The 27985-nt window shown below is 48.2% G+C and overlaps 2 protein-coding genes across 2 annotated transcripts; both read left to right on the forward strand.

The window, feature by feature from the left end:
• Positions 1–12224: 12224 nt before the first annotated feature.
• Positions 12225–16923, forward strand: Rps5 (ribosomal protein S5). Its single transcript, XM_057761877.1, has 6 exons — positions 12225–12331; positions 13080–13188; positions 15609–15818; positions 15947–16075; positions 16630–16728; positions 16807–16923. Exons 2-6 carry the CDS (start codon positions 13081–13083, stop codon positions 16873–16875), a joined length of 615 nt encoding a protein of 204 aa, XP_057617860.1. The 5' UTR covers positions 12225–12331; position 13080; the 3' UTR covers positions 16876–16923.
• Positions 16924–18209: 1286 nt separating this feature from the next.
• Positions 18210–20108, forward strand: Rnf225 (ring finger protein 225). The gene has a single exon (XM_057761864.1). It carries the CDS (start codon positions 18210–18212, stop codon positions 19203–19205), a length of 996 nt encoding a protein of 331 aa, XP_057617847.1. The 3' UTR covers positions 19206–20108.
• Positions 20109–27985: the final 7877 nt, after the last annotated feature.

Raw genomic sequence — 27985 nt, forward strand, 5'->3', positions numbered from 1 at the left:
TCTGCCTGCCTCTGCCTCCCCGAATGCTGGGATTAAAGGAGTGAGCCGTCACCACCTGGCAAAATAAAAATATTTTTTAAAAAGAATTTTTTTTTTTTTTTTTTTTTTTTGGTTTTTCGAGACAGGGTTTCTCTGTGGCTTTTTTTTGGAGCCTGTCCTGGAACTAGCTCTGTAGACCAGGCTGGTCTCGAACTCACAGAGATCCACCTGCCTCTGCCTCCCAAGTGCTGGGATTAAAGGCGTGCGCCGCCACCACCCGGCTAAAAAGAATTTTTAAAAGTATAAAAAGGAGAGCGACAATTTCAGGAGAAGCTGAAGGAAGTATAGTATTCCAGGTGAATGGAAGTCACCATCTTGAATCTTGTGCTTGGTTTCCCCAGTAACACTGTCTTCATCTCTAAAGTGCTGCAAGACAATGTGCATGTCGTTTTATATTATGTCACACTTGCCACAACAGCAAACAGGAAACTGCTCCTGGGCACTAGGGACGGTCTTTTTTGTTTGTTTTTTTGTGTTTTTTTGCTGGCTTTTTATTTATTTATTTTTTTATTATTTATTATGTATACAATATTCTGTCTGTATATCTGCAGGCCAGAAGAGGGCACTAGACCTCATTACAGATGGTTATGAGCCACCATGTGGTTGCCGGGAATTGAACTCAGGACCTTTGGAAGAGCAGGCAATGCTCTTAACCACTGAGCCATCTCTCCAGCCCCCTTGCTGGCTTTTTGAAAGTCTCCCTCTTTAGCTTCTGCTAGCCTCACGCTCACCATGATCCCGCCACAGCCTCCTAAACACTGTGACGAGGCATGCATCTCCATGGCAGGCTCTGGATGTTGGCTGTTTTAGTTTACAGGTAGTTTACAGTTTACGTTTATTTATTTAGCAGGAGCAAGGGCATGCACACTAACGTGTCCTGGAGCACCCCAAGAGGTAGAAGACAACTTGTGAGAGTTGGTTCTCTCCTTCTACTATGTGGGTTTGGGCTATCAAACTCAGGTCATCAGGCCTGGTGCTAAGTCCTTTCACCTGCTAAATCATCTTACCAATATCCAACCCTCTTTGGAGCAGGGAAGGCCACAACCATTGTCCCTGGTTTTTATGTTCGTGACTCAAGCATTTGATGCTAGTCTTACATTTTTAATATTGTTTACTCCCGTGTCCTGAATAAAAGCAAGTGAATATATATATGTATGTATGTATAGTGTATGTATGTGTATATGTGTGTGTGTGTGTGTGTGTATCTGTGGTTCTCAACATGGGGACAGTTCTTTCTTCTAGGGAGCAATTGCCCGTGTCTGGAGATATGAGGCTGTGGTGATACAACACTACTTGTATTTTGCTTATGAAAGCCAGAGATACTGCTAAGCATCCTGAAATGCTAGGAAAGGTCTAGCCATAAATGCAATGTGCCAAGTTAAAGAAACCCAATGAGGACCTGGGGTTCGGGTTATTTGGCAGAATGTTTGCCTAGCATACAATAAAACCTAGATCCCATACTTAGGAGGAAAAGCAGGAGAATCAGAAGTTCAAGGTCAGCCTCAGCTTCATAGTGAGTTTGAGACCAGACCAGGCTACCCAAGTCTGTCTCAATAAGACCTAAGTAAGAATGGGGCTGTGGGTAGAGTATAGTTCAGTTGGTAGAGTACTTGCCTAGCATGTACAGTTCAATCCCCAGCACTGCATAAAGTAGAGCATGGTAGCATGTGCCTGTAATTCCAGCACTCAGGAAATGGAGGAAGATTAGAAGTCAAGATTATTGTTCTATTGGTCTATAAAGTGATAGCCATGCTTTTGATTTCAAATGAGAAAGTTTCTTAACTATATAGCAAAGAAAAGCAAAGGAATCGTGTTAGGCCTCAAACTCAGGACAAATGGCTATTTAACATATCAAAGTATATTCTAGTTGCAGGTTCTCCTAGCATCTCTCAGTACCTGTTACAGAGTTACCCTGGCTAGCATACCTAGCCTCCTACACTAAACTCTCTAGCCCAGGGAATGATCTGGACTTCCCTTCCCCCAGCTTCCCTGATTCCTATAAAATCTCAGCCATTTTGTCCCCTGGCCCTTTATCTTTGTGTTCTTGGTCTCTGGGTCCCCAAGTTCTCTTTGTTCTCTCTCTTCTCCCTCCCCTACCTCCTAGCACATCCCAGTTTAGTCTGGACCCTTCCAGATGCTCTGGCTGTTTTCTCCCTCATATCTACAATAAAGTCCTTCTCCTCAACCATCCCTAGGTGTGATCATGTCCTCATTTTTATTCTTCATTCATCTGGTGCTAAAACCCAGACAAGGCATAGATGAGATCCCTTCCCCAGGACTCAGCTTCTCTAAACCAAGCTCCTGATCCGACTCCCCTAAGGCAAGTACATATCATTTGTTTCAGTTGGCTTCTACCACAACTATATTTGACTCCAAATTCTAGATAGAGTCCACCTCTTTAGCTGCTTCTTGCCTCCACCTGCTCTAACCATTTGCCTTTTCTTGCCTATTTGTGTTAGTAAAGTGTCAGGCTGGAGAGATGGCTCAGAGGTTAAGAGCACTGGCTGCTCTTCCAGAGATCCTGAGTTCAATTCCCAGCAACCACATGGTGGCACCGCACAACCATCTGTAATGAGGTCTAGTGCCCTGTTCTGATGTGCAGGCATATATGCAGGCGAACACAGTAAAGTAAGTGTCCTCTCTCTAGCTCCTGGAGTTACCTATGCCCTCTGTGGGCATCTCAAGCCTCCTAAACCCCAAGGTCCCACAATGTGGGCAACTCCTCTATTTACTATGACCCTCCTCTCTCCCTTCTTGGATTTGACCAACATTCCACCCTTCCTGCCCCACCCCAACACTGATGCCCCAGTTTCAGCAGGAAGTAGTCCTTTATCATCAACAAAGGGTTGGAGTGTTAGGTCTCAAAGGAACCTGGACAAGTCTCACTCAGTACCTGTGGTTCCTCCAGCATTTCTCACCCCACCCTTACCCTAAACCTCTCCCTCCCAGGGGCAGGGCTTCTTCTTCCCTTTCCCCAGTCTGACCCCTATATAATCAGCCAGTTTGGACATGCAGTCTCTTTGTGGTTTTGGTCTCTGGATTCCAAGTGCTCTTTGCTCCCTCTCTCTCTCCTTCCTCTTTCGCAGCACCCCACCTTTTCTCATGGCCCAGTTCACTGTGGACCCTTCCAGGTGCCTATGGCTGAAATCTCCCCCATATTTACAATAAGCCTTCTCCATCATACCTAGAAGCAGTCATGTCCTCATTTTTTCATTCAGTGAGTAGCAGAGAGAAGCATCAGACAGATAACATCATCAAACTGAGTGTTCAGAACATCCTGGAGAGGCAACTTAAGTAACCTGATTGGAAGAGCAAAGGAAAGGTAATACCATCAAACCAGAGGTTTACAAACATCCCCAAAACTCAACTAGGGAGTGCCCTGCTGAAACCATTATGCTTGGATTTTTTTTTTTTTTCGAGACAGGGTCTCTGTAGCTTTTTTTGGTTCCTGTCCTGGAAATAGCTCTTCTAGACCAGGCTGGCCTCGAACTCACAGAGATCCGCCTGCCTCTGCCTCCCGAGTGCTGGGATTAAAGGCGTGCGCCACCACCGCCCGGCTATGCTTGGAATTTCTTTCTTTCTTTTTTTTTTTTTTTTTTTTTTTTTTTTTGGTTTTTCAAGACAGGGTTTCTCTGTGGTTTTGGAGCCTGTCCTGGAACTAGCTCTGTAGACCAGGCTGGTCTCGAACTCACAGAGATCCGCCTGCCTCTGCCTCCCAAGTGCTGGGATTAAAGGCGTGCGCCACCATCGCCCGGCTATGCTTGGAATTTCTAACTGGAAAATTCAGAAGAGCTGAGTACTCTCCATGGACACTTCCTGTCTCTCATTCCCATATATGCACATTTTATATCATGGGATAAACAATAATAATATAGACTGGAAATATTTTACTTTCTGTCTTTTTTGTTTTTCCCTTGTTTTATTTATTTTGGTTTCTAAGACAGGGTCTTACTATGCACCCTTGCCTGGCCTGGAACTCATCATACAGACAAGGCTGGCCTCCAACTCAACAAAGATCTTCTGGCATCTGCCTCTGGAGTGCTGGGATTAAAGGCGTTCGCCACCACACCTAGTGATACAATATTTTTATTGTTGTTTGTTTTGTTTTTGTTTTTTGAGACAGGGTTTCTCTGTAGCCTTGGCTGTCCTGGAACTTGCTCTGTAGACCAGACTGTCTTTGAACTCACAGAGATCCACCTGCCTCTGCCTCCTGAGTACTGGGATTAAAAGCGTGTACCTTTACCCTCTTGCTGTTTCTCCCTCTCACTAATACAGACCTAGGAGTACAGCCTGCACCACGATAGGGATTTAGAGGACACATGACTTAAACATGTTTGGCCTGAAGTCAAAGGGCCATCTAAGTGAGCTAAAACAGCACATAAAAGGCCAGCAAGATAACTTAGTGTTTAAAAAAATTGCTGCCGAGCCTGACAACCTGAGTTAAATCCCTAGAACCTACATAATGGAAGGAGAGAACTCAACTTCCCCCAAGTTGTCCTCTGACCTCCACACATGCCTCCCTATAAGCAAATAAAAAGTAAATATTTTTTTTAAAAAAAACCTGCATTTTAAGAGCTGGAGGGATGGCTCAGAGATGAAGAGCACTGACAGTTCTTCCAAAGGTCCTGAGTTCAATTCCCAACAACCACATGGTGACTCACAACCATCTGGTGCCCTTTTCTAGCATATAGGCATATATGCTAGCAGAACACTGTATACATAAAAAATAAATCTTTAAAAAAAACCCTGCATTTTGCCAGGAGGTGGTGGTGCATGCCTTTAATGCCAGCACTCGGGAGGCAGAGGCAGGTGAATGACTTTAAATGCGAGGCCAGATTAGTCTATAGAGTTCCAGGACAGCCAAAGTTGTTACATGGAGAAACCCTGTCTTGGAAAAACAAAACAAAAACTGAATTTTAAAAAACTGTATTAAAAAATAGAACATGACAATTTTCCAATATAAAGTACATTAGAGTCACTCTTGGCTACGTACTGATGAGAAGATTCTGCTTCAGAGAAACAACAACCAAAATCAAAGGTGGGCCACTTGCCGGGCGGGGGTGGCGCACGCCTTTAATCCCAGCACTCGGGAGGCAGAGGCAGGCGGATCTCTGTGAGTTCGAGACCAGCCTGGTCTACAAGAGCTAGTTCAGAGAAACCCTGTCTCGAAAAACCAAAAAAAAAAAAAAAAAAAAGAAGGTGGGCCACTTGCCAGTGATGGCAGTTAACTGAAGCATACATGTGAACGTTTGGTATATACCTGCAGTATATACAGGCACCATCCTATGGGCTGTGGCTGTAGCTCTGTGGTAGAGGGTTTGCCTAGCATGCATAAGACTCTGGATGCGGGCTGGAGAGATGGCTCAGTGGTTAAGATCATTGCCTGCTCTTCCAAAGGTCTTGAGTTCAATTCCCAGCAACCACATGGTGGCTCACAGCTATCTGTAATGAGGTCTGATGCCCTCTTCTGGTCTGCAGGCATACACACAGACAGAATATTGTATACATAATAAATAAATATTTAAAAAAAAAAAAAAAAGACTCTGGATGCCATCCCCAGGACTCAAAATAAGTAAACAAATAAAGGTATCAGGCATGATCTTGGAGGAACAACTCCTCTTCCTGGGCTCTTAGACACGATTGGGAGAGTCAGCCAATACAGAAAATCAAGTATACTTCCAAAGTAGAGGCCCTGGATAGGGCTTGGAAATCAGTCACTAGGGTCCTGCTATGAAACAGACTAAATCCCTCACACCAAGCCGACAGACTACAGCACTCTATCCCTTTAAAATTGAGGCAAAATGGGCTTAGAGAGACGAACCCAGATCAGCAGGGCCACAACCAAATTCTGAAGATCTAGAGTTAAGATCTTCAAACACCCCTGAACCTGAGTGCCCAGAGCTCCTGTGGGCTTTACTGGTGGCGGTGATGAAAATGGAACTCAAGGCCTTGTGCACGCTTGAACGAGTGCTCCACCACCGAGCCACACCTCAGCCTCGCACTGGTTGATTTTTTTTTAAATATTTACTTATTTATTATGTATACAATATTCTGTCTGTGTGTATGCTTGCAGGCCAGAAGAGGGCACCAGATCTCATTACAGTTGGTTGTGAGTGCCGGGAATTGAACTCAGGACCTTTGGAAGAGCAGGCAATGCTCTTAACCACTGAGCCATCTCTCCAGCCCGCACTGGTAGATTTTAAGCAGGCATTCCACCACTGAGATTCATCCCCAGCCAATGTCATTCTTCACCCCAATATTCCAGTTGAGTGTGGGGGTGGGACTTGATTCCATTTGCCATCACCACCCCAGTAACAAACATTCCTCCTATCATTTCCCGGTACCACTGAGCCACCCTGCATGTGGACCCAATTTACAGCGAAGGCAACTGAGCAGCCAGTGAGCGCACCTGTGTTGTGTGAACTGTTTCTGGAAAGAGGTGACCAAACATCCACTCACTTCAGATAGGGCACGTGGCGGTTTGAATGTAACTGGCCCCCATAATCTCATAGGGAATGGCACTATTAGGAGGTGTGGATTTGTTGAAGCAGGTATGGCCTTGTTGACTTGTCACTGTGGGGGTGGGCTTTCAGGTTTCCTATGCTCAGGATACTGCCCAGTGAGTCACTCAACTTCCTGTTGCCTGCAAGATGTAGCACTCTCAGCCCTAGCAATGCATCTACCTGCACACCTCCCTGTTCCTCATCATGATGATAATGGACTGAACCTCTGAAACTGTAAGCAAGCCACCCCAATCAAATGTTTTCCTTTATAAGAGTTGCTGTGGTCATGGTGTCTCTTCACAACAAAAACCCTAACTAAAACAGGGTACCACCAACAAAAACGATTCCACAAAAGTAAAAAAAGTAGAAGCTTGATAAAGCCATGAGTTTAACTGAAGCATGAGAAAATTATGTTAACTTGTTGAAGAAAATCTCTCTTTTAACCAAACAACCTCTTAACTGTGTATAAATCCTCTAGGAGGAGAGTAGCCTCATAAAAAAAAAACCATTTCCTTGGCAGAAAGAATCTCCTGGTAATCATAGCTGCTGAGACAGTTTGAGGGCAATGGCCATGTTCTGCCCAGAGGACAGAACGCCACAATTCTCTGCTTTGAAGTCCTTTTCCTATAACAAGTATGCTCCCACACATGGGAGGCCAGCTTTGGTAGGCCCAGAGCAGTGGGACTGCTCAGCTTGTCTACCATGGAGTCTACAGAGGGGGAGACAAAATTGTGCTGGAGGAGCTGGAGGAGGAACAGAGATGCCTGTCATTGGTTCATTCTTTTTTTTTTTTAATTTTTTATTACATCTACTAATCTCTTGTGTGGGTGTATGCTGAACCATCTCACCAAACCCATTTTGCCTGTTTGCATGTCTTTAAGATGTTTTTATTGTTGTGGGGAAGGATGCATATTCAACAGCATACATGTGGAGATCAGAGGACCATTTTGGGATAGATATCTCTTCCCACCTTCTTTTGAGGTAGGTTCTCTTGAGACTGCCACCACATGACTAATGTTCCTGCTTCCTCATCCGATCTCATTACAAATAATAATATGATTATGCAATATGCAGAATATCCTTGGAAGAGGTTGTGGAACAGAGTAAATTCTTCCCCAGGTCCTGCCAGGTCTATTAAAAAAAGGACCAAATGTAGGTACCTACAGAGCTGTGGGAGATGCAGTGCAGGAGGAAGGACAGACCAGGTAAGACAGGAGACTCCATGTTCTAGAGCCAGCCACCTCCACTACTCACAGGCCTTACCTTCTTCTGCTGACTAACCAGTACTTCATTTCTCTAGTCTGTCATGGCCACGTAAAATGGGATGTCTGTGTCATAATGTTGTCCCGAAGAGTAAATGATCTGATTCCTAGACTACTAATGTCTACATAGAGTCTGTAAGGGGTTTACCACAGAATGAGTCCAACTAGGACGGGGTCAATGAATGAGGGGGGCTGGCAATCCAGACTGATGCCACAAAGCTGCCAGGAGTCTCTCCAAGTGAGGTGAAAGCAAAGGCCAACAAGACAGAGATGGGTTTCTAAGGTATCTCAGTTTCCTGTGGCTGGTGGTTTGGAATAACAGCAATTTATTCTGTCAGAGTTCTGAAAGCCAGAAGTTCAAAAATCAAGGTATTGTAGGATCCTGTGCCCCACGGAGGCTGTAGGAAAGGATCTTTTCATACTAATTTCAACTTCTGGTCGTTGGTGGCACAGTCCTTTAATCTCAGCACTCAGGAGAGAGAGACAAGCAGATCTGTGATTTGGAGGTTAGCCTGGTCTTCATAGTGAGCTCCAGCACAGCCAAGGCTACATAAAGAGACCCTCTCAAAACAAAAACAAAACAAAACAAAACACTAAACCATCTTCTGGTGGCTCCAGGTATTTCGTAGTTTGTTGGCTGCATCACTCCAGTCTCTGCTTCTACAGCCACACGGCCTTTGCTCATCCACTCCTTCCTCCTCTTCTCCCCATCTCCTTCCTTCTTACTACTAAAATTCCCTCCAAGGGGAAGATGTAAGCTGTGTCTACTCAGTCTGCTAATGTTACAATGGAAAATGAAGGCTCACTCCACCGAAGTTCACTCTGCGGAACCAGTGTGAGTTACTGGGTTTCCTTACAAGGCACAGGTGATGGGTGACTTACAGAGGTGTCGCTACTCCGCTCTCAACATCCCCCACCTGAAAAGTCTTTATTCAGCAGAGAGGATGGTTTCCCCATAGCCATAGCTGAATAGACGGAGCCTCCCTCCCCTAGTCTTCCTGGCCTATAGAGTCTAGCCCCTCCAAGACCTCATGCAATTAAGGCTGCATACAACTATCTACTTATGAGATCTTATGACACTTCCCAACTCTGCATGATGGATTGTAAACAGTCAAGTCTAGAATGTATAATATTTCTACAAGGGGCTCAGCTCAACTCCCCAAAATGGTGATTTCTTAGCTCTGAGGATGACCAAGCACAAGCACGATACCTCCTCCTCCCCACCCCTTTTCAAGGGATGGTGGCGCTACCAATTTCTTACTTGGTGGGCAAAGATTTTGCCTCTTACAAAGGCTGTCATTGGATTTAAGGCCCATATCAGAAATCCAGACTGATTTCAACATGAGATCCTTCCATACATCCTAGTTCAAAAAGGGCATGTCCACAGTCTGACTATAGAACAGGAACAGACCTTTCTGGAGGAGGGGAACACTATTCCATCTCCCTTGACAGCAAACGATAGCCAGGCCAGAGTGGACAGTGATGATGGGTTTGTCATGAACGCAAGGCCAAGTTTGGGACTCAGTAGGCCTGGACTGGTCTCTACCAGGTAGATGGACTTACCCAATACCCACACATTTCAAACCAGGTGAAAATCAGCTTACTGATTTAACAAACACCCATGGTATCATCAGCAAGAGCCAGGAGGAGCCATCGTAAGATAGAAAACTATAGGAAGGCAGGAATGTAGCGCTATCCACAGATAGATTAACTAACTACCCAACTTCCCTGATACCTTCCATGAGGGGCGGGGTGTAACAGCCCCCCAGACCTTAGCACAACTGACTCCATGATGGGAAAACCATTCAGGTCATAAAACTCAGCACACAGACAGCACCACCTGCCAAAACAGAAACAAAGACTTAATCCCTCGAAGTCCATAGTTCCTGAAAAGTCTCTAAATGTTCTAACCTTGCTCTCTGGCTTCTGCAGTTCTGCTTCTGGCTAACTGTTCTTGTTAGCTGAAGTGTGTCAACCCAGGATACAGCTTAGCTTTTGTGCTTAAAAGCTCACCCTGAGGAAGGCTTGGGGCTACACTGGGATCCCAAACACACAGTGTTTAGTCACCAGCCAGCTAATAAAAACTTTCTGTTGGCTTAAATCTGTGCCCAAGAACTCTTCTCTAATAGATACTGCACAAGAGTTGGGAGGCAGAGGTAGGTGAATCTCTGTGAGTTTGATCCAACCTGGTCTACAGAGCGAGTTCTAGGACAGCCGAAGCTGCACAGAGAAACCCTGTCTCGAGAAAACATTCACAACCATGAATAACTCCAGTCCAGAGGATCGATCACCCTTTCTGGCCTCCTTGGACCCCCATGAACACACACTTGACTTACATACAAAAAGAAAGAAAGAAAGAAAGAAAGAAAGAAAGAAAGAAAGAAAGAAAGAAAAGAATTGAATTGTAGGGATATTTTATTTTATTTATTATTTTTTTTTATTTTTGTTTTTGTTTTTCGAGACAGGGTTTCTCTGTGGTTTTGGAGCCTGTCCTGGAACTAGCTCTTGTAGACCAGGCTGGTCTCGAACTCACAGAAATCCGCCTGCCTCTGCCTCCCAAGTGCTGGGATTAAAGGCGTGCGCCACCAACCGCCCGGCTTGTAGGGATATTTTAACCCCATCTTTTGAGAGGCAGAGATAGGCAGATCTGAGTTCAAGGCCAATCTGATCTACACAGCAATTTGCAAGCTAGCCAAGCGACTTAATGAGACTGTCTCAAAATATTAATAAGTCTAACCACTTTGGTTGTTGTTTGAAATAGAATTTCGTGTGGCCCAAACTGACCTTAAACTCACTACATGGTGGAAGTTGGCCCTGAACTCTCAGTCCTCCTGCTTCTACTTCCCAAATGTTGGGGTGGCAGGTGTGCCCCACCAACACCTGAGCAAAGTGAATTTTACCTGTGCAAATCAATTTCTGAAGTATTTCTCTTAACCTATGGGCCATATTCAGGAGCCCCTCACCTACCCTCTGCCACCTAGTAGGCAATTCTCATGAGGTCTCTAAAAATATCCACTATCAGCCACTGTGGCGCAAGGAGAACATTCAAAGTAGGGTGACACCCCATCGCAACCTGCCCATATGGGCTCAGCCTTAAAATTTGCAGCTCATTAGACTGGCTCATTAGGTAAGATTCCTAACATTCCCTCATTTCCCTCCCTCCGCACTGAAATCAAGAGAAGGAAACCTTATCCCACCAGCTATCCGCTCCCACACCTGACCTGTTCACAGAGGTGGGGAAGAGGATAGAGGCCTGTGTGGCGTGGTTAACTTATTTCTGTTTGGTGACTATTTCCCATTCTATCCTTAGGCCAAAAATGCAGACAGAGATCAGCCAAGTTAAAAGAACATACCTGAGCCTGGCGGGGGTGGCGTACGGCTTTAATGCCAGCACCAGGAAGGAAAAGGCAGGTGCATCTCTGTGAGTTCAAGGCCAACCTGGTCTACAGAGTGACTTTCAGGACGGCCAAGGGGTACACAGAAAAACCCTGTCTTGCCGGGTGGTGACGGCACATGCCTTTAATCCCAGCATTCGGGAGACAGAGGCAGGCGGATCTCCGTGAGTTCGAGGCCAGCCTGGTCTACAAGAGCTAGTTCCAGGACAGGAACCAAAACTACAGAGAAACCCTGTCTCGAAAATCAAAAAAACAAAACAAAAAACAACAAAAAACCTCTCTCGAAAAAACAAAACAACAAAAAATAAAAAATATCCCTGGGGACGGGGAGTGAGTCTACAGGCAATGAGTCCCCATTATAAGCACCACATCGTTAGTCGTTGGGTGTCACCCGAGAGATCCCAGCCCAGAGGCTGACAATCTCACCACCCTCCAGAACTCCCCTCTATGTAACCCTCCCCTGGGTGGGTGGGTGGGGTCACACAGCTGCTGATTGGCGGCCAAGTGTCGTGTCTGTCGTGTCTGGGATTGGACCTGAGAAAAGAGCCCCGGACAAGAGAAGTCAGAGTATTAAGACGGAAGTGGTCCCATACCGGAAGCCTGGGACACGCAGAGCACGGCTCGCCCGGAGGGTAGAGGGTGGGGCCAGTGCTTGCAAACCCGGATCTGTGGTTCCCACCGAACCCGATCCCACTATTTTGTCGAGAACTACTGAGCCGAGCTGGCTGCCTTAGCTAGGAACCCACTGCCCATGGCGCCTTGGTTTCGCAGCCTGTTTGCTGTGAGCGTGGAATGCCCTTTTTAGATATGGCGGCCTTCGTTTCGCGGACGTTTCTGCGCATGTGCACCGACTTAAAAGCTTAGCAAATATTTCAGACATCCGCCAGAAGACGGTCGTGGCGCTGTTTCTAAAAGTGCACATGCTCTGTGCGGCTCAAAGGGTACGTCTCATCCTAACTCTGGATTGGTCCATGAGCACGTTTATTCCTTTGCGCATGCGTCCCTGCCTCTGACCCGGAAGTTTTTGCTTCACTTAAAAGCGCCGACCCGCTGCGCGCGGCCTCTTCCTGTCTGTGCTAGGACGGCGCGTGGTCCACGCCGAGCGACCGAGAAGCCCGGTCTGCGCCCTCAGGTGAGGCTGCGAGGGGACCGGAGTTCCAAAGAGACGGCCTTGTGTGTTCTGAGGGACGTTTGGGGACCCGCAGTCGGGACCCGCGGCTTGGGCCTTCCCGTTTGGACCTCTTCCCCCATCGGAAAAGTGTCCAGGAAACTCGCGCGGGCCGGGTTACTCTTCGCCTCCAGTTTGTACAGTATAGACTCCGGACTTTTCGAACTTTTGACACTCGGGACCCTAGGGGAATCACTTGGATTCTAGAGTTATATAGCAACCCGAAATCTAGTTTCGCGATGATCCTTTTGCTCGGTACACATTTTTTTTCCTCGATAATAGCCCTTAACTTCTCCATAGAGTCAGACAAGGATTGAAACATTGGTATTGATTATCCCTCGGTTCATACTGTGGTCCTTATTCCTTTATTTTACTGATGGAACTCTGAAAGCATTTCGTTGCTTTATAAATGTACGGGATAGGTGCCGGTAGGTTCCCGCATGGCTTCTTGAGCTATCCAACTGGGTTCCGTGTACCAGCTGTTTAGCTTGGTGACTGTCGGGACTTACACCTTGGATTCCGGAGTAAAGAGCAGGTTCTTCCTACAACTCAGTGGTTTTCCTAGGTTTGGAGAGATGGTCAAAGCTTTCTGGGTCCCATTTTAACTTCTCAGTTTTCCACAAAGTGGCGATTACTCTCACCTGCTTGGGGGAATGTGACTGCTCTAGGACGGCTGAGAAATAACGGTTTCTTGTCATCATGCTGTCCCCAGAATGACTGAGTGGGAGACAGCCACACCTGCCGTGGCAGAGACCCCAGACATCAAGCTCTTCGGGAAATGGAGCACTGATGATGTGCAAATCAACGATATTTCTCTGCAGGTAAAGGAACTCGGTGGTCTTCTTGGCGTTGGGTTGGGAGCAGATGTGGAGTCTTCCAGTTCATAAAAAGACATGACACCTAGGTTGAAATCAGTTTATGTTTACAATTAGGTAGAAGAACAATAAGTGAACGGCCACATATATGCCTTATTGTAACCTGTACCACCAGTTGTTATAATTTTCTTTATTTCTTTTTTTATTTCTGAGTCCATTGGCTTTTGAGACAGAGTCTCGGGTATGTGGCCCTGGCTGGCTTGGAACTCTTTTTTTTTTTTTTTTTTTTTTTTTTTTGGTTTTTCGAGACAGGGTTTCTCTGTGGTTTTGGAGCCTTTCCTGGAACTAGCTCTTGTAGACCAGGCTGGTCTCGAACTCACAGAGATCCACCTGCCTCTGCCTCCCAAGTGCTGGGATTAAAGGCGTGCGCCACCACCGCCCGGCTTGGCTTGGAACTCTTAAAGATCCTTCTGCCTCTTCCCCAAGTGCTGTGACTAAAGGCATGTGTCACTACATCTGGCTTGGTATCATTTTGCATATACATTCAGTTGGCAAGTATCCTTTGTTGAAAAGACCACTTTTAACCAACTGAACAGTGTTGGCATCCTTGACAAAGTCAGTTGGTAAGCTGAGTGTGGTGGTGCATGCCTGTATTGCTGCGCACAGGCTGCAGCAAGAGGATTTTGAGTACCAGGCCAGTTGGAACTCCATAGTGAGGTGTCCCCTATTCTCCCCTCCCCCAAAATGTCAGTTGGCTTACGGGTGTGTGGGTACTATTAGTGCTGTGTTGGTAGAGGTGCGAATTAAATGGTTGTGCTGTTTCTGCCTTTGCACTCATGCCCCCTTTGAGACAGTCTCATTGTTCAGGCTGGCCTGAAAGCCCTCATCTGGTGGAAAGAGCTGGTAATCTCTTCTGCATTCTGCCTACATGCAGCGAATTAAGACATATACCACCACACCCAGTTTTACACACTGCTGGAAATTGAACCCAGGGTTTTGTGCGTGCAAGTCAAGCCCTCTACTGACTTCAGGTACATCCTTAGGCCCACTTGTCCCTTTTGTTAACTTTTTTTTTTCAAGACAGGGTTTCTCTGTGGCTTTGGAGCCTGTCCTGGAACTAGCTCTGTAGACCAGGCTGGTCTCGAACTCACAGAGATCCGCCTGCCTCTGCCTCCCGAGTGCTGGGATTAAAGGCGTGTGCCACCATCACCTCAGAATGAGCCTGTGTGGTGGCTCTGCTTGTAAAGACAGTTACTACTAAGTCTGACAACATAGGCTAAACCCTTGGAGTCCACAGGCAGAGGAGAAAACTGACAGGTGTGAATTGTCCTCCAGCTTTCACAAACAGCATGGACAAACTAAAGGAGAAACCTACACAATAGAACCCAGGCATTATATCTAAAGCGTATTCAGACTTGTTGGTGGGTCTTTTTGAGTTTGTTTGGGGAGGTCTGCAATCTTATTTTTCCTGTGTTGTTGGGGATTGAACTCCAGGAGTTTTCACATGCTGGGCCAACTACCACCCAACTGCAATGTGTGTCTACCCAAGAACTGCTTAGGTAAGAGGTGAGATTGTAAATGTATTTTTATTCACAGGTCACATTGAATCGCAATTATTTTTTTCTTTTTTGAAAGAGAAACACAGTCTTACTATGTAGTTGTTGCCTGGAATTCCCCATGTGGCCCAGAATAATCTACCAAGTGCTGATGTGCTATCAGGTGTCATAGTGCACAGGACAGCCTTCCCCTCACTCAGGGTGTTTGCTCCAGAGTATCAAAATTACCTCAAGCCGGTGGCACATGCCTTTAAAGCCCAACATTCAGGAGGATCTCTGCGTTTGAGACCAGCTTGAACTACATAGTGGATTTCAGGCCATCTAGGGCTACACAGACTATGTCTCCAAAAAAGAGGGGTGGGATGCTTTTGTTTTGGATAAAATGTCCATAAGTGATTCTATTTTCTGTATCTTAGTGTTTTGTCTGAGGGAGTCATCTGCTGGAGTTACAGTTGTGAGCTGTCATGTGTGTGCTGAGAATTGACCTTGGCTCCTTTAGAAGAGCAACCAATACTCTTAAATGCTGAGACATCTCCCCAGCCTCCATAATGTGCAAAACTTAAATTCCTTTAAAAGAAGTACCTTCCCTCTTTTTTGAGGCAAGGTTCACTGTGTAAGCTGGTTTTGAACTGCTAGGGATCCTCTTGGCTCCTGAATGTTGGGGTGTAGAGGTGTGTGCCCAGTGAGGCAGCACTCTTCCCTTTGTGTGTGAGTGACTTAATCAGTCACTTGTTTGGTTCTTTTGCTCAAGGCTCACATTCCCAACCTTCTAGGGGAATGCCATGCCTTGAGCCACTTCCTCAGTCTCCTTTGATGCCCATCTGGGGGCTGGTCCTACCACTGACTGTCCCTTCATCCTTTGCCGCCCAGGATTACATTGCTGTGAAGGAGAAGTATGCCAAGTACCTGCCCCACAGTGCCGGGCGGTATGCCGCCAAGCGCTTCCGCAAAGCCCAGTGCCCCATTGTGGAGCGCCTTACTAACTCCATGATGATGCACGGCCGCAACAACGGCAAGAAGCTCATGACTGTACGAATTGTGAAGCATGCCTTTGAGATCATCCACCTGCTCACTGGTGAGGTAAGACTGCCCTTGATTCATGCAAAACTTCACGGTACACATGCCCGATTCATCACCTATGACACTGCCGCCTTGTTTTGGGGGAAGTTGGGAATGGATGGCAGACTCATGGCCCCTCTTTCTGGCAGAACCCTCTGCAGGTCCTGGTGAATGCCATCATCAACAGTGGCCCCCGGGAAGACTCAACACGCATTGGGCGAGCCGGGACAGTGAGACGGCAGGCTGTGGATGTGTCGCCACTGCGCAGAGTGAATCAGGTGTCGGAGGCTTGTGAAGGGCTGGGGCAGGAACCACCAGCATGAGTGGGTGGAGTTCTCTCTTGCATGTTTTACCCAGAGCCTCATTTCCTCCAGGAAACCTTCCTGTATTTCTGCCCTGTAATGGGGCAGGTGGAGCCCCGGCCTTCCTAGGTCTGGTTCATCTCATTCCTAGTCTATATAGTTTAACATGCGATTTAGGTTTGTGGTTTTTTTTTTTTTTTTTTTATAACCTTGATCCATTTATGAGCCTGTTGATCGGTGGCACATTTCTGTAGTTACAGCCACTTGAGAGGACAAGATTGATTGCCTGATGCCTGAGCACCATGAAGTCAAGAGCATCTCACACTTTGCTGCCAGTTCTTAAGCCTTTTAGTAAGGGCCATGTTTTCTTTACACTCTGTGTGATCAGCATCTGGTAGAATGTCTGCTCCCTTGTATCTCATATCTGGGTAACAGCATATAGTGAAAGGCTGACATCTGTAGAGCTGGGTCCCAGATCACTGGGAGGACCTGGACCCTTTTGTGACCTGAACCCTGCCTGTCTTTTCTAGGCCATCTGGCTGCTGTGCACAGGAGCTCGTGAGGCTGCTTTCCGCAACATCAAGACCATTGCTGAGTGCCTTGCAGATGAGCTCATCAATGCTGCCAAGGTGGGTTAGGGCACACAGGGTGGGTTGGACATCTGGGTGTTTGTCCACAATTCAGAGCTAACCACCTGTCCTTTGTAGGGCTCCTCCAACTCCTATGCCATCAAGAAGAAGGATGAACTGGAGCGTGTGGCCAAGTCTAACCGCTGATTTCCCAGCTGCTGCCTAATAAACTGTGTGCCCTTTGGGAAAGTTTCACCTGCCTGTGTGCTTGTCTGTCATTGAGGGGATAGGGTGGGTGGCCTCCCATGGTCATAAGGGATACTCACCTTCCTGGTATTGTGTTTACCTGTGGAAATCTGATTTCCCTGGCTCTCAGGACTACTGCTGGTCACAGAGTGTAAGCCCAGTGCTGAGACCCAGCAAGTACTGAGGGTGCATGGGACCCGATGCTCCTACCTTTAGTTTGATGGAGAAGGCTGGGGTGCATGGTCTTGAGGTTGTGTTTCAGATGGCCCATGTGTCTGGTCAAGGTATGATGGATCTAGTTTGCTCCCTCCCTTAGCATCATTTGTGTACAGGCTTCACTTATCCCCGTAGCCCAACTGCGGAGGCTTGGCAGAAAGGCCACCCCTGCATCCAGTATAGATCAGACTTGTTCATCCTAGTAGGAGGAGCCTGGTGGTGGGGTAAGCAGCCAGACGGGTTTGACAGGTACGTGGGAACCAGGAGAGGGCTGGCTCAAGGTCAGGTGGCCTCCAGGGAGGGGCATTTGACAAGCTACTAGCAGACAAGCCAAGATTGGGGTCAGAACAGGAGGGACTTGCTAGGATACTCCACAGGGACGGGCATCAACAGGTAGGTGTCCTGTAGACTGGCCAGCATTTCTGACGGTGGGGTTTGGTCTTACTCTGGGTTTCTTTGCTTCTCAGTTATTAGGTACCTGTTACTGTTCTGAAATCTGGTGGTCCTCAACCTTAGCGTTGGGATCCTTTAATTTTGATATTGTTAAGAGCTGTAAATCTCTTCCTGTGGTCTTTGGTAATCCTTGTTAAATGGGATGCGACCCGCAGGTTGAGAACCACTGCCCTGGAGTCTTAACTATTGTTTCCTGTGGTACTATTCTGGTTTGATGTTGTGGCTCCCTTAAGGACATGACTCCTCCAAAACATTAAAACTGTTTCAGTTGGTTAACCTAGTTTGTCTATAGACTTTTGGTTACAGTGGATCCAACCAAGGGCTCCTCTTCTGCCTCCTTGAACCTACTCATTCTCCCTGCTCTTCCCTGAAATCTTTTTTTTCTTTTTTTCTTTTTTTTCTGGTTTTTCGAGACAGGGTTTCTCTGTGGCTTTGGAGCCTGTCCTAGAACTAGTTCTTGTAGACCAGGCTGGTCTCGAACTCACAGAGATCCGCCTACCTCTGCCTCCCAAGTGCTGGGATTAAAGGCGTGCGCCACCACCGCCCGGCTCTTCCCTGAAATCTTGTCAAGCGACCACAGCCTCCAGATCCCTACCTGAGCTCTTCTCCCCATAGGTACAATCTGGATGCCTTGTCCTCGGCTGCCCTGGCTCCGCCGCCACCGAGCCTCCCAGGGCTCGAGCCCGGGTTCCCCAGGTACCTTGTCTGCACCCACGTCCCCTAGCAGAGGTGAAGAAGAGGACGCAGAAGAGGAGGGCGATGGCACCCCAGCCGACAGCCCCATCCTGCCCCCCGCATCTCCCATGGAGTGCCTTATCTGTGTGTCACCCTTCGACGGCATTTTCAAGCTGCCAAAACGCCTGGACTGCGGCCACGTCTTCTGTCTTGAGTGCCTGGCACGCCTGTCGCTGGCTACGGCGGGTGGCGGAGACGCAGTGGCTTGCCCCATGTGCCGTGCGCCCACACGCTTGGCCCCGCGCCGGGGGCTTCCCGCTCTACCCACGCAGCCAGGTCTGCTGCCTCGCGACGCACGCGCGCCACCACTACGCCAGGGCTCCGTGCGCTTCGATCGCCGCCGTGGGCTCCTGTACCTGCGGCCACCGCCGCCCTCTCCTGGGCCACGCAAGAGCCGCACCGTGCGTGCCCCGCCGCCTCCACCCCCACTGCGCCTTGGCCGCCCGCTGTCTCGTCGCCTATCCCTGAGCAGCCCCACATGGGCCTTCAACGCGGCAGTGGCGCTGGCTGTGCTGGTGGCCGCAGGCCTTGTTGTCTCTGGTGTCTACATCTTCTTCCTCATCCCTCATGTCACCACCTCCGGTCTTGTACGGCCTCAGGTCGTAGCTCTGGGCCCTGATCCTAGCTTCTGGCAACCACCACGGCCCACGCCAATAACACCCTGGACCCACATCTGGATACCGCGCCCCACAAAGCCTGACCTGGACCCGGATGATACCCTGCCAGAGGCTACCAAGGACACGCCACAGCTTGAGGAAGCTGCCAAGGACCCAGTAGAGTCACAGGGGACCCTGGATACACCTCCTACACCACCTCAGCAAACTCCAAAGACAGAGACTGACCTTGGCTGGAACCTGCAGGCACAGGATGATGGGAAAATGGTGTAACTACAGTAATAAATGCCTCAGTGCTCCAGGCCCAGGCTCCCTGCCTGAAGATATCTGTGTCATCCCGGAGGGCATTAACAGAAATCTCCAGATTGGGGACTGGAAAGACACGAATTCTCTCAAACTACTGTAACCATTCTACAGGAATCCGCTGAGAATGTCTCTGATTCCCCTGGCCATCTAGCTGAAGGTACCCTGGCCAATGACGGCTACTTATGAACTACATCCCTGTGTAGGTCTAGTTGAGGTACCCCTGATTCTCTGTGGAAGTCTAGATGGCCTCTTCCCTAATGACATCTATACAGGGCTGTGTCAGGGCACCTTAGCCTTCACCTTGACAAGATGCTGTTAGAAGCCCGCTGAGGGAGACACATTCCTGGTCAGCCTGGGGATGAAGGATCTGGCCCACTCGTCCTTTGGACTCACCAGAATGGGGCTGGGGCTCCCATCTTTGGAATACAAAATTGTTTACTGTTCTGATTGTGCACCTTGCTGCCCACAGCCAGTCTGTAAATTTCAGTACCTGCACACCTGATCAGGACTGTGTCTTGGAGGGACGGGGTGGCCTGGCTAGGGCTAGGGATGGCTGTGATTTTTGAAAACTGCTTCCCATTTGGGAAGTAAAACCCAAACTGGTCTGGGAGTCTCGATGTCTCCCCCAGACTTTGGTTTCTGGGACCTAGTCAATACCTTCTGGGACAGTTGTAGTCATCATGATTGGGAGAGCCAAGGCCTCCCTGTGGCTCAGACAGAAACATCCAAAGCGGGAGGTCCTGGTCCTCCCTAGATAATATGAGAGATGCTGGTCCTGTCCTCGCTTGAACCCTTTTATCCCCCATTTTTCCCCTTCTCCAGGGCTCCTCCAGCTCTGCCCAGGCTTCCCTCTGTGCCTCAGCTGAAGTCGAAGCCTTTCCAATGTCTATGGAAGGTGGCTCCTGTCTTTCCAAAAGACTTCTTGGCTTAGACACAGAGTAGTCTGCATAGGCTGACCACAGACCTCTGAAACCCCGTGCCCTGCCTTACCTCACCTGGTATGAGATGATGTGTGTTAAGGGTGAGCAGCATTTTCCAGAATGAAATGTGACTTCTGTGTATCTGGAGGCTCTGTGTGGTTTATTTACATGTGTGTCCTCGGCACCAGGCATCGGCTGATACAGAATGCTTGCCCGGGAAGTGACAACATCAGGGATGACCGAGAGGCAGCCTGGGAATGCCCATGGGCACTGTAGGCTTGCAAGCTCCCAGCTGACAGGGGCCCTAGCATGCCTGTGGGAGCAACTCAGCGGCTGCTTCCAGGTAGGGAGCCAGAGGAAGAACATCAGGGAGCCTGAGGGTGTGTCTTCCCAGACCAGTTCTTGGCTCACACCTGGTGCCAACGTCACCCACAGGGACTAGGATCAATGCAGTGGGTCACTGGGAACCACTGCCCAGCTTTACGGGCTGGCCCAGTGGGGGTAGAGTGGCTGTTCTGCTTTAGTTTCCTCTGGCTACTGTAAAACTTACCCCTAACACCATGTCTTAGAACCACACACATTGGGGCTGGAGAGATGGCTCAGAGGTTAAAAGCATTGCCTGCTCTTCCAAAGGTCCTGAGTTCAATTCCCAACAACCACATGGTGGCTCACAACCATCTGTAATGAGGTCTGGTGCCCTCTTCTGGCCTGCAGTCAGACACACAGAGTATTTTTTTTAAATATTTATTTATTTATTATGTATACAATATTCTGTCTGTGTATATGCCTACAGGCGAGAAGAAGGCACCAGACCTCATTACAGATGGTTGTGAGCCACCATGTGGTTGCTGGGAATTGAACTCAGGACCTCTGGAATAGCAGGCAATGCTCTCAAGTGCTGAGCCATCTCTCCAGCCCCCAGACAGAGTATTGTATACATAATAAATATATGTGAGAGAAGTCAGCTCCCTGAAGCTAGAGTTTCAGGCACTTGTGAGCTGCCTGTTGTGGGTGCTGGGAATGGAACTTGGGTCCTCTGCAAGAGCAACATGTGCTCTTAACCACTGAGCCATTTCTCCAGCCTCTGAAAAAAATATTTTAGAGACAGGGTTTCTCTGTGTAACCCTGGTTATTCTAGAACTCTATAGCCCAGGCTGACCTCGAGATCCACCTGCCTTTGCCTTCCAAGTGCTGGGATTAAAGGCGTGCGCCACCACCACCCAGTTTGCAGGAGTCATTTTCCCTTTCTACCATGTGAGTTCAAAGGACTGAATTTAGGCTACAGCTTTTACCTACTGAGCCATCGCACCAGCCCAGTCCTTCTCCTGAACCCTGGACCTCTGTCACCCACACCGTGCTGGCAGATACCCACTCTCATCCACTTCATTCCAGAATTGTTCCTCCTCCTAGGTCATGGTGCCTTGGATCCCAGAAGGTGGGGGAAACTTCAGTGACTCCCAAGTGTGCCCTTGGGTCTTCTATAAAATGAGCGACAAAAAGACACTTGCAGGGAATTCATTCACCTGTGAGTATTTCCTGAGCTCTTTTAGTGTACCAGAGGCAGCATCAGGACATCTTGGGAACAAGGCCAGACCTCAGGAGGCAGAAGAGAGGTCTAAGCAGACAGATCTATCATTCTGACCACAGTGTCTCAAGGTTTTTCTTTTCTTTTGTTTTTTGTCTTTTTGCCTTCCAAGTGCTGGGATAAAAGGCATTCACCACCATGTCTGGCCAATGCCTCGCCTATTACGATCATGGAGTCCCTAGTTCCCAAGACCTTTCCCAAGCCCTGTCACCAGTTCTCTTCTCCTGAAGTCAGGGGAGGGACACAAGAGGCTCCATTCTACCAGGCGCTTCCAGACTTTCTCAAGGATGGTCATAAAGATCCCCTGCTATCCTGTGGGTCCTCTTGTGGTTAAGGCCAAGATAGGGCCTCGCTGAACCTTTAAGAATTCAAAACTGGCGTTGCTATACTATGTTGGACACCACTGAGGAGCTAGGCATTTATTCCTCACTGTAATAATAATTATATTATTATTATAATATAATTATATTAATATAATAATTGGTCATCGCTAAACCTGATGACCAATTAGGAACTTGGGAGCAGTGTTGCCATGACAACCCGGAGACCATTGATGGCTGGTCCCTGGATTTGTGGGGTTTGAGGTTTCCAGACCCCAGAAGAAACAGAGGTGAACAACAGGTCAAAACACTAAGTCATCATGTGCTTGTTCAGCCTTCTCCGGTCCTCGAGGTGGAGGGCTAATACACTGGAGCAGTTTGTTTGAATGTAGAGCAAATGATTATGGATACAATTCTAACACTTTTTGAGACAGAGTGACCGGACCATGCAGAAATTTCAATGACAGGATCTACTGTGCAGATTGGGTGACTCACTGTACCTGCCACCTACATCCTTGAGTCCTCAGGTCACTGAAGTCAGGGGGTCCTGTGTAGCACTGTCAGTAAAGGGTTAACTTTGCAGGCCTGGATCGCTCAAATCTTGCACATTCCAGAGAGGCCTGGCCCTTCCTTCCCTTGATTCCGGGAGATCATCTCAAAGCCTTAGAATAGCCTGCCTACTAAGTCTTTTGTACCAGATAATCTAGTCTGTGCTGGCAATGTTATTTATGGCGTGAGCCTTGGCCACATTATCAAACTGATCTCTGGGCAGCTGGAGACTAAGTGCAGGGAGGGGCTGCTAGGTATTTCTGTTACTGTTTCCAGGAGAAAACCCTGGATGTCGCCAAGACTAGAGTGAGGGCCCCTTGTGGGCAACTGTGGTTGGTGTAAACGTTTCCTGGAAAAGAAAAAAAAGTCTCTTCACTCCAGATAGAGCACCCATGAGAGTCCAGTGAAATTATTCCAGGGCTTTCAAGATGTCTCAGCATGAAAAGCAAGTTGATGCCAAGCCTGGTGACCCGTGTTCAAACCCTGGAAACCACATGATGGAAATTGTTTTTTCCCAGGCAGTAACCTGGATTCAGGATTTTTTTTTTTTTGGATTATTTATTTTTAATTTTCATTGGAGATTTATTTTATGTGTGTGTGTGTGTGTGTGTGTGAGAGAGAGAGAGAGAGAGAGAGAGAGAGAGAGAGAGAGAGAGAGAGAGAGGCAGATCTCTGAGTTCGTGGATAGCCTGGTCTACAGAACCAGTTCTAGGACAGCCAAACTACAAAGAAAATCCAACCAACAACCAACAATGGGTGGTGGTGGTACACGCCTTTAAGCCTTTAACCCGAGCACTTGGGAGGGAGGCCGAGGCAGAGGCTGGCAGATCTCTGTGAGTTCAAGGCCAGCAGCCTGGTCTACAAGAGCTAGTTCCAGGAATATGCAGGTTCTTGTAATAGGTGCTTGTGACTTCAAGGAAGTATGATATGTGGGACACGTGACAAGACTCTTCGAACATGGGGGTGGTCCTCCACTTTAGGACAATTCTGAAGCCATTTCTGACAATTCTGAATCCTCTCAGCCTCCGTGCCATAGTGCTTCCCCTCCTCCCCTGGGAACCAAGTACCTAACAGCTACACATCCACATATTCAGTTCCTGAACAATTACCTATATACGTAGGTTTTGATTCAGTCCCCTGGGAAACGGGGTCAAAATGACCTCTTACCTCATCTGATCTGGCAACAGCTCTCCAGCCAATTATTGGTAATATCATAATAATCAAAGAACAACCCCCCTTGCTTCTGTGGCCTTCTTTAAAAGTAGCCTGTGCCAGCTATTCGAGGTCTCTTGGCTTCCCGAATGCTGAGGGGCCCTGTCATGACAGAATTAATAAAATCCTCATGCTTTTGCATCAGCTATGGTGTGAGAGGTGGTCTCTGGGGGCGACTCCTCCTTGGTGTTTGGACTCTAGAGTCCAACAAGAGACAGGAACCTCGCAGGGCGGTGGTGGCGCACGCCTTTAATCCCAGCACTTGGGAGGCAGAGGCAGGCGGATCTCTGTGAGTTCGAGACCAGCCTGGTCTACAAGAGCTAGTTCCAGGACAGGCTCCAAAACCACAGAGAAACCCTGTCTCGAAAAACCAAAAAAAAAAAAAAGAGAGAGACAGGAACCTCTAGTCACTGGTAAGAAGCCCTTTATTCTGTAGCACCATGGAGGCTTATATAACCAACAGTCAAGTGGGCCAATAGGTAAAAGCCTTATCCTCTGATCCTCAAGGTCAAGGCAACACGTGCTCGTGAAGCGGAGCTGGTAAACAGCTTTGACACAGCCTTTAGTAACTCAAATCAGAGGAAAGTAAAGATCTCTAGCAGGGAAGAGCAGCTGGAGGCCAGGATTCCAAATGGTCCCAACAGGCTATAATTTTTTCTTATTCTAAGAAAAACCTGACTGCTCTTGAGGCTGCACAGGGAAAGAGACAGGAAAGTACAAATCAGAGCATCAGAACCTAGCACATCTACAATGGATACTAGGGAGAGAAGAATGTCCAGGACTTGGCTTTGGGTAATCTGAACCTGGGATGGAGAAAAGGCAGCAATCAGAGGCAGGCCACTGTGCTGGGGCAGGACAACCAGGATCCAATCAAGTAATGTCAAGAGCTCATTTTCCAGTCACTAGGTAGAACAGGTGCCTTTGGGCTGCACCAAGGAGTTCCACTCCTGGGAGAAGGGTATGGCCACATCTGAGAAAGTCACTGTGCTCTGCATCGAAGAGACAACTGAGGCAGGGAGAATGGATGGCTGAAGTCAAACAGACGGCTAAATGGATATGCCCGGGTGATGGCCCTGTGGCTCTGCCTTTTGCCACATTAATGACTGGCATCTCTTCTCAGGACTCGCTCAGCTCACCCTCCTCTTGCTTACTCACAGTGCATCTTACTCAGCCTCCAAGTCAGAAGAGATCAGTCTTGACATCCATGGTACCACCCCTTCAAACTCCTACTAGTCCACAGTATCCAGACCAGCCTATCCAAGAATAGGCAAGTGCGTAGATGGGTAGTGTCTACACTATGGTCTAGTACACCAGTATCTTTGTGTCTCTCAAACACAAATTTTGGAGCTAAACATGGTGGCTAACGATTCTTGTAACCCTAGGACTTGGGAAATGAAGGTAGAAAGATTAGAAGTTCAAGGTAGTCCTTGAACTTCAACTCACGTAGTGAGTCTGAGGCCAGCCTGGGCTACATAACACGGTCTCAAGCAAACAAGCAAAACGCTCAATGGAAAATCTTGGGATCTCATTTCTCCATTAAGCCTCTAGCAGGAGATGGGTGACAGTGGCCCACACTTTTAATCCCAGTACTTGGGAGGCAGAGGCAGGGGAATCTCTGTGAACTCGGAGCCAGCCTGGTCTACAAAGTGAATTCCAGGACAGCCAGAACTGTTAGCCTCCAACAAGGCCCAGGACACTTGCATTCACATGCTCTCTTCCTGTGGGTGTCAATCTTCAGAACACCTACTGACCCTCCATGTTAATGCCTCTTCCTTCCTGTCTTCTTGCTTCCACCTTCAGCTGCCCAGATCCATGAGCGGATCTCAGATCCCTCTGCCTTCCTCTACCTCTGCTTTCGCTAGGTGTTATTCTCTCACAGCTGTCCTTGTCCTTCCTAACAGCCCAGTGGCTGATCCACTGACTCCTCTCCATGGCTTGCGGACTCAGTGTAGGCTGACCATTTCTGTTTCTGCTACTTGACCAGCCTGATAAAACCCTCATTCCCCAAGGAGATCACTACATCTTTTTTTGGAGGGGGGGCAGGGGGAGCAATGCTGGGGATCAATATCAGAGCTTTGTCCATGCTAGGCAAACCCTTTACAATTGAGACAAGGTCTTGCTAAATTACTCATTCTGGCCTTAAACTCATTTTGTAGTTCAGGAAGGCTTGGAACTCATGATCCTCCTGCCTCAGCCTCCTGAGTAGGATTATAAACCTATACCACCACACCCAGCTTATGTTTCACTGTTTTGAGCTAGGTCTATTCTCTTGATCATTATTCTGAATCCAACCTATGGCTGCTTATAACGGATGTCATCTATCCTTGGATGTCTCCAGTTTGAGACACCTCAGATACAAAACCCAATGATTTCCTCCCTTACACCAACTTCTATATTCCCCAAACAAGGGTAAATCTTGCTATCTCTTTTTCTTACAGACCCACATCAGGCAATCTAGTTGGCTCAACTTAAGCAAATTCCAAAGTCACCTGTTTAATTCCACAGGCACTCCTTGCCAGTCACCACAAGCAGACACTGAAACTACTGTAGTTACTGCCTGCCTGTTTCCACCTCCACCCTCACCATCCCGAGTCTTCCCCAGTAGGCAGCTATGTGAAAAGCCCTGTGGGAAAGTACCCAACCACATTCTAGAGATTCAGGGTCGAAATGCCCCAGTAACTCAGTAACTACACGTTTCTGGCTTCTGTTAAACTGATGGTTTTCTTCCCTCTGCAAACTGCCAACTAGGGTGTATAGTTTTGCTGTGTTCTATGCCTTTAAAAGCTCCTTGTAAAATGCATTTAAGGCTGCTCTCTATAAAGTCGCAGGCGTGCTTAACACAGACTCTTAATTCAGACTGGTCCTGCTGATGGTCCTCCTCAACCTTCCCCCTATGAGAAATGTCCACAATCAACAAGCCCAGTTGGGATGATCTTTTGCTTATGGGCACAGCCGCACACCCAAAGCTGGCGGTTTTTTGATTCAGAAGAAACACAGGAGAAAGCCGAAAGTTTTAGATACCATCTCCTACAAGACTTCAGGAATATGAGGTCCCGGATCTCTGGACGAAAACCGGGACACCCTCTCCTCACTGGAATTTTGGGTCCATCAGCGACCAGCTAGCTCTATCGGAACCCAGGGGTTGGACAGGTTCGTACGGATTGGTCGAACTTCACACTTCCACTGGGAGCGGTACAGGGGAGGACGTCGGTGCTCAGGTTCTCGGTCTTCCTAAATTGGAAAACCACCCAAGAGATCGGAGACCCGACTCCCGGGACCATGTGAACTAAAGCCAAGCACGGAGCACCCGCGTGGTTGCAGAGGAAGAAAGACCCAGGCTCTGGAAGGCTGACACACTAGCGGTGAGTTACGCTATATCCGGTCCCGGCATTCTTTGTCCATCGCTTCAAATCTAGTCCAGCACAAGGGCTGCCGGGGGGAACGTGCTGCAGATGCAACACCGAGGCCATATGGGAACCGGAGGTCCCGCCCCCGTCCACTGCTGTTTTCGGGATTTGAACCAAATCTCTGAGGTTTCATTGGCTCAGGCTCCTCAAGACACTGCCACACTGTTTCCCAGACACCGTCACGGCTCCGCTCTGTCGTTGCCACAATGATCGAGAGACAAAAGGCGATATGTCGCTGACCACGTGACATGGACTACATCACCCAGAAACCCCTTCTCTGGCCAATGAAAACCCAGAAGGGAATTTCTGGGCGGGCCAAAGGGACGCTGGGCCAATGATAGACTAGGAATCTTTACCTGGACCCCTTCGTCGAGGAGGCGGGACTTCTGTCGTTTGATCAGCCACTTCGACCACTCCCTGCGGAGTGGGCTGTGTCACCAGGTAGTAAGTAGTTGCAAGGAAGTTTCCCTGGTTCGCGGAAACCGGAACCTCCATGACATCGGTGCAAGTTCTTCCCCAGAGCCCCGATGACGTTGACCATCGTGCCACCCACCCAGCGTGAATGTCGCGGGGTCTCAGCCAAAGACCTAGCGTGCCACCATTGCCTCTGGGTATGTGTCAACATTACGGAGAGGGACAGAAGCTCGGAAAGACTCCCGGTATGAGTTCATTTCCATCACCCGGCCGTTTTATGGCTGGCTTCTCCTTGCCACTCTACTGACATAAATTGCCAAGGCTGGCTCCGAGCGTTTAT

Source organism: Chionomys nivalis, chromosome 2, assembly GCF_950005125.1.
Source record: "Chionomys nivalis chromosome 2, mChiNiv1.1, whole genome shotgun sequence".
In the NCBI taxonomy this organism is placed as follows: domain Eukaryota; kingdom Metazoa; phylum Chordata; class Mammalia; order Rodentia; family Cricetidae; genus Chionomys; species Chionomys nivalis.

What these genes read in the sequence shown, in the direction of transcription:
- Rnf225 (XM_057761864.1), top strand. Translation starts at nt 18,210, where the DNA reads ATGCCTTGTCCTCGGCTGCCCTGGCTCCGCCGCCACCGAGCCTCCCAG.
- Rps5 (XM_057761877.1), top strand. Translation starts at nt 13,081, where the DNA reads ATGACTGAGTGGGAGACAGCCACACCTGCCGTGGCAGAGACCCCAGAC. An exon ending in TCCACCTGCTCACTGGTGAG is followed by an intron (nt 15,819 to 15,946) that starts GTAAGACTGCCC and finishes TCTTTCTGGCAG; the next exon opens with AACCCTCTGCAGGTCCTGGT. An exon ending in CACTGCGCAGAGTGAATCAG is followed by an intron (nt 16,076 to 16,629) that starts GTGTCGGAGGCT and finishes TGTCTTTTCTAG; the next exon opens with GCCATCTGGCTGCTGTGCAC.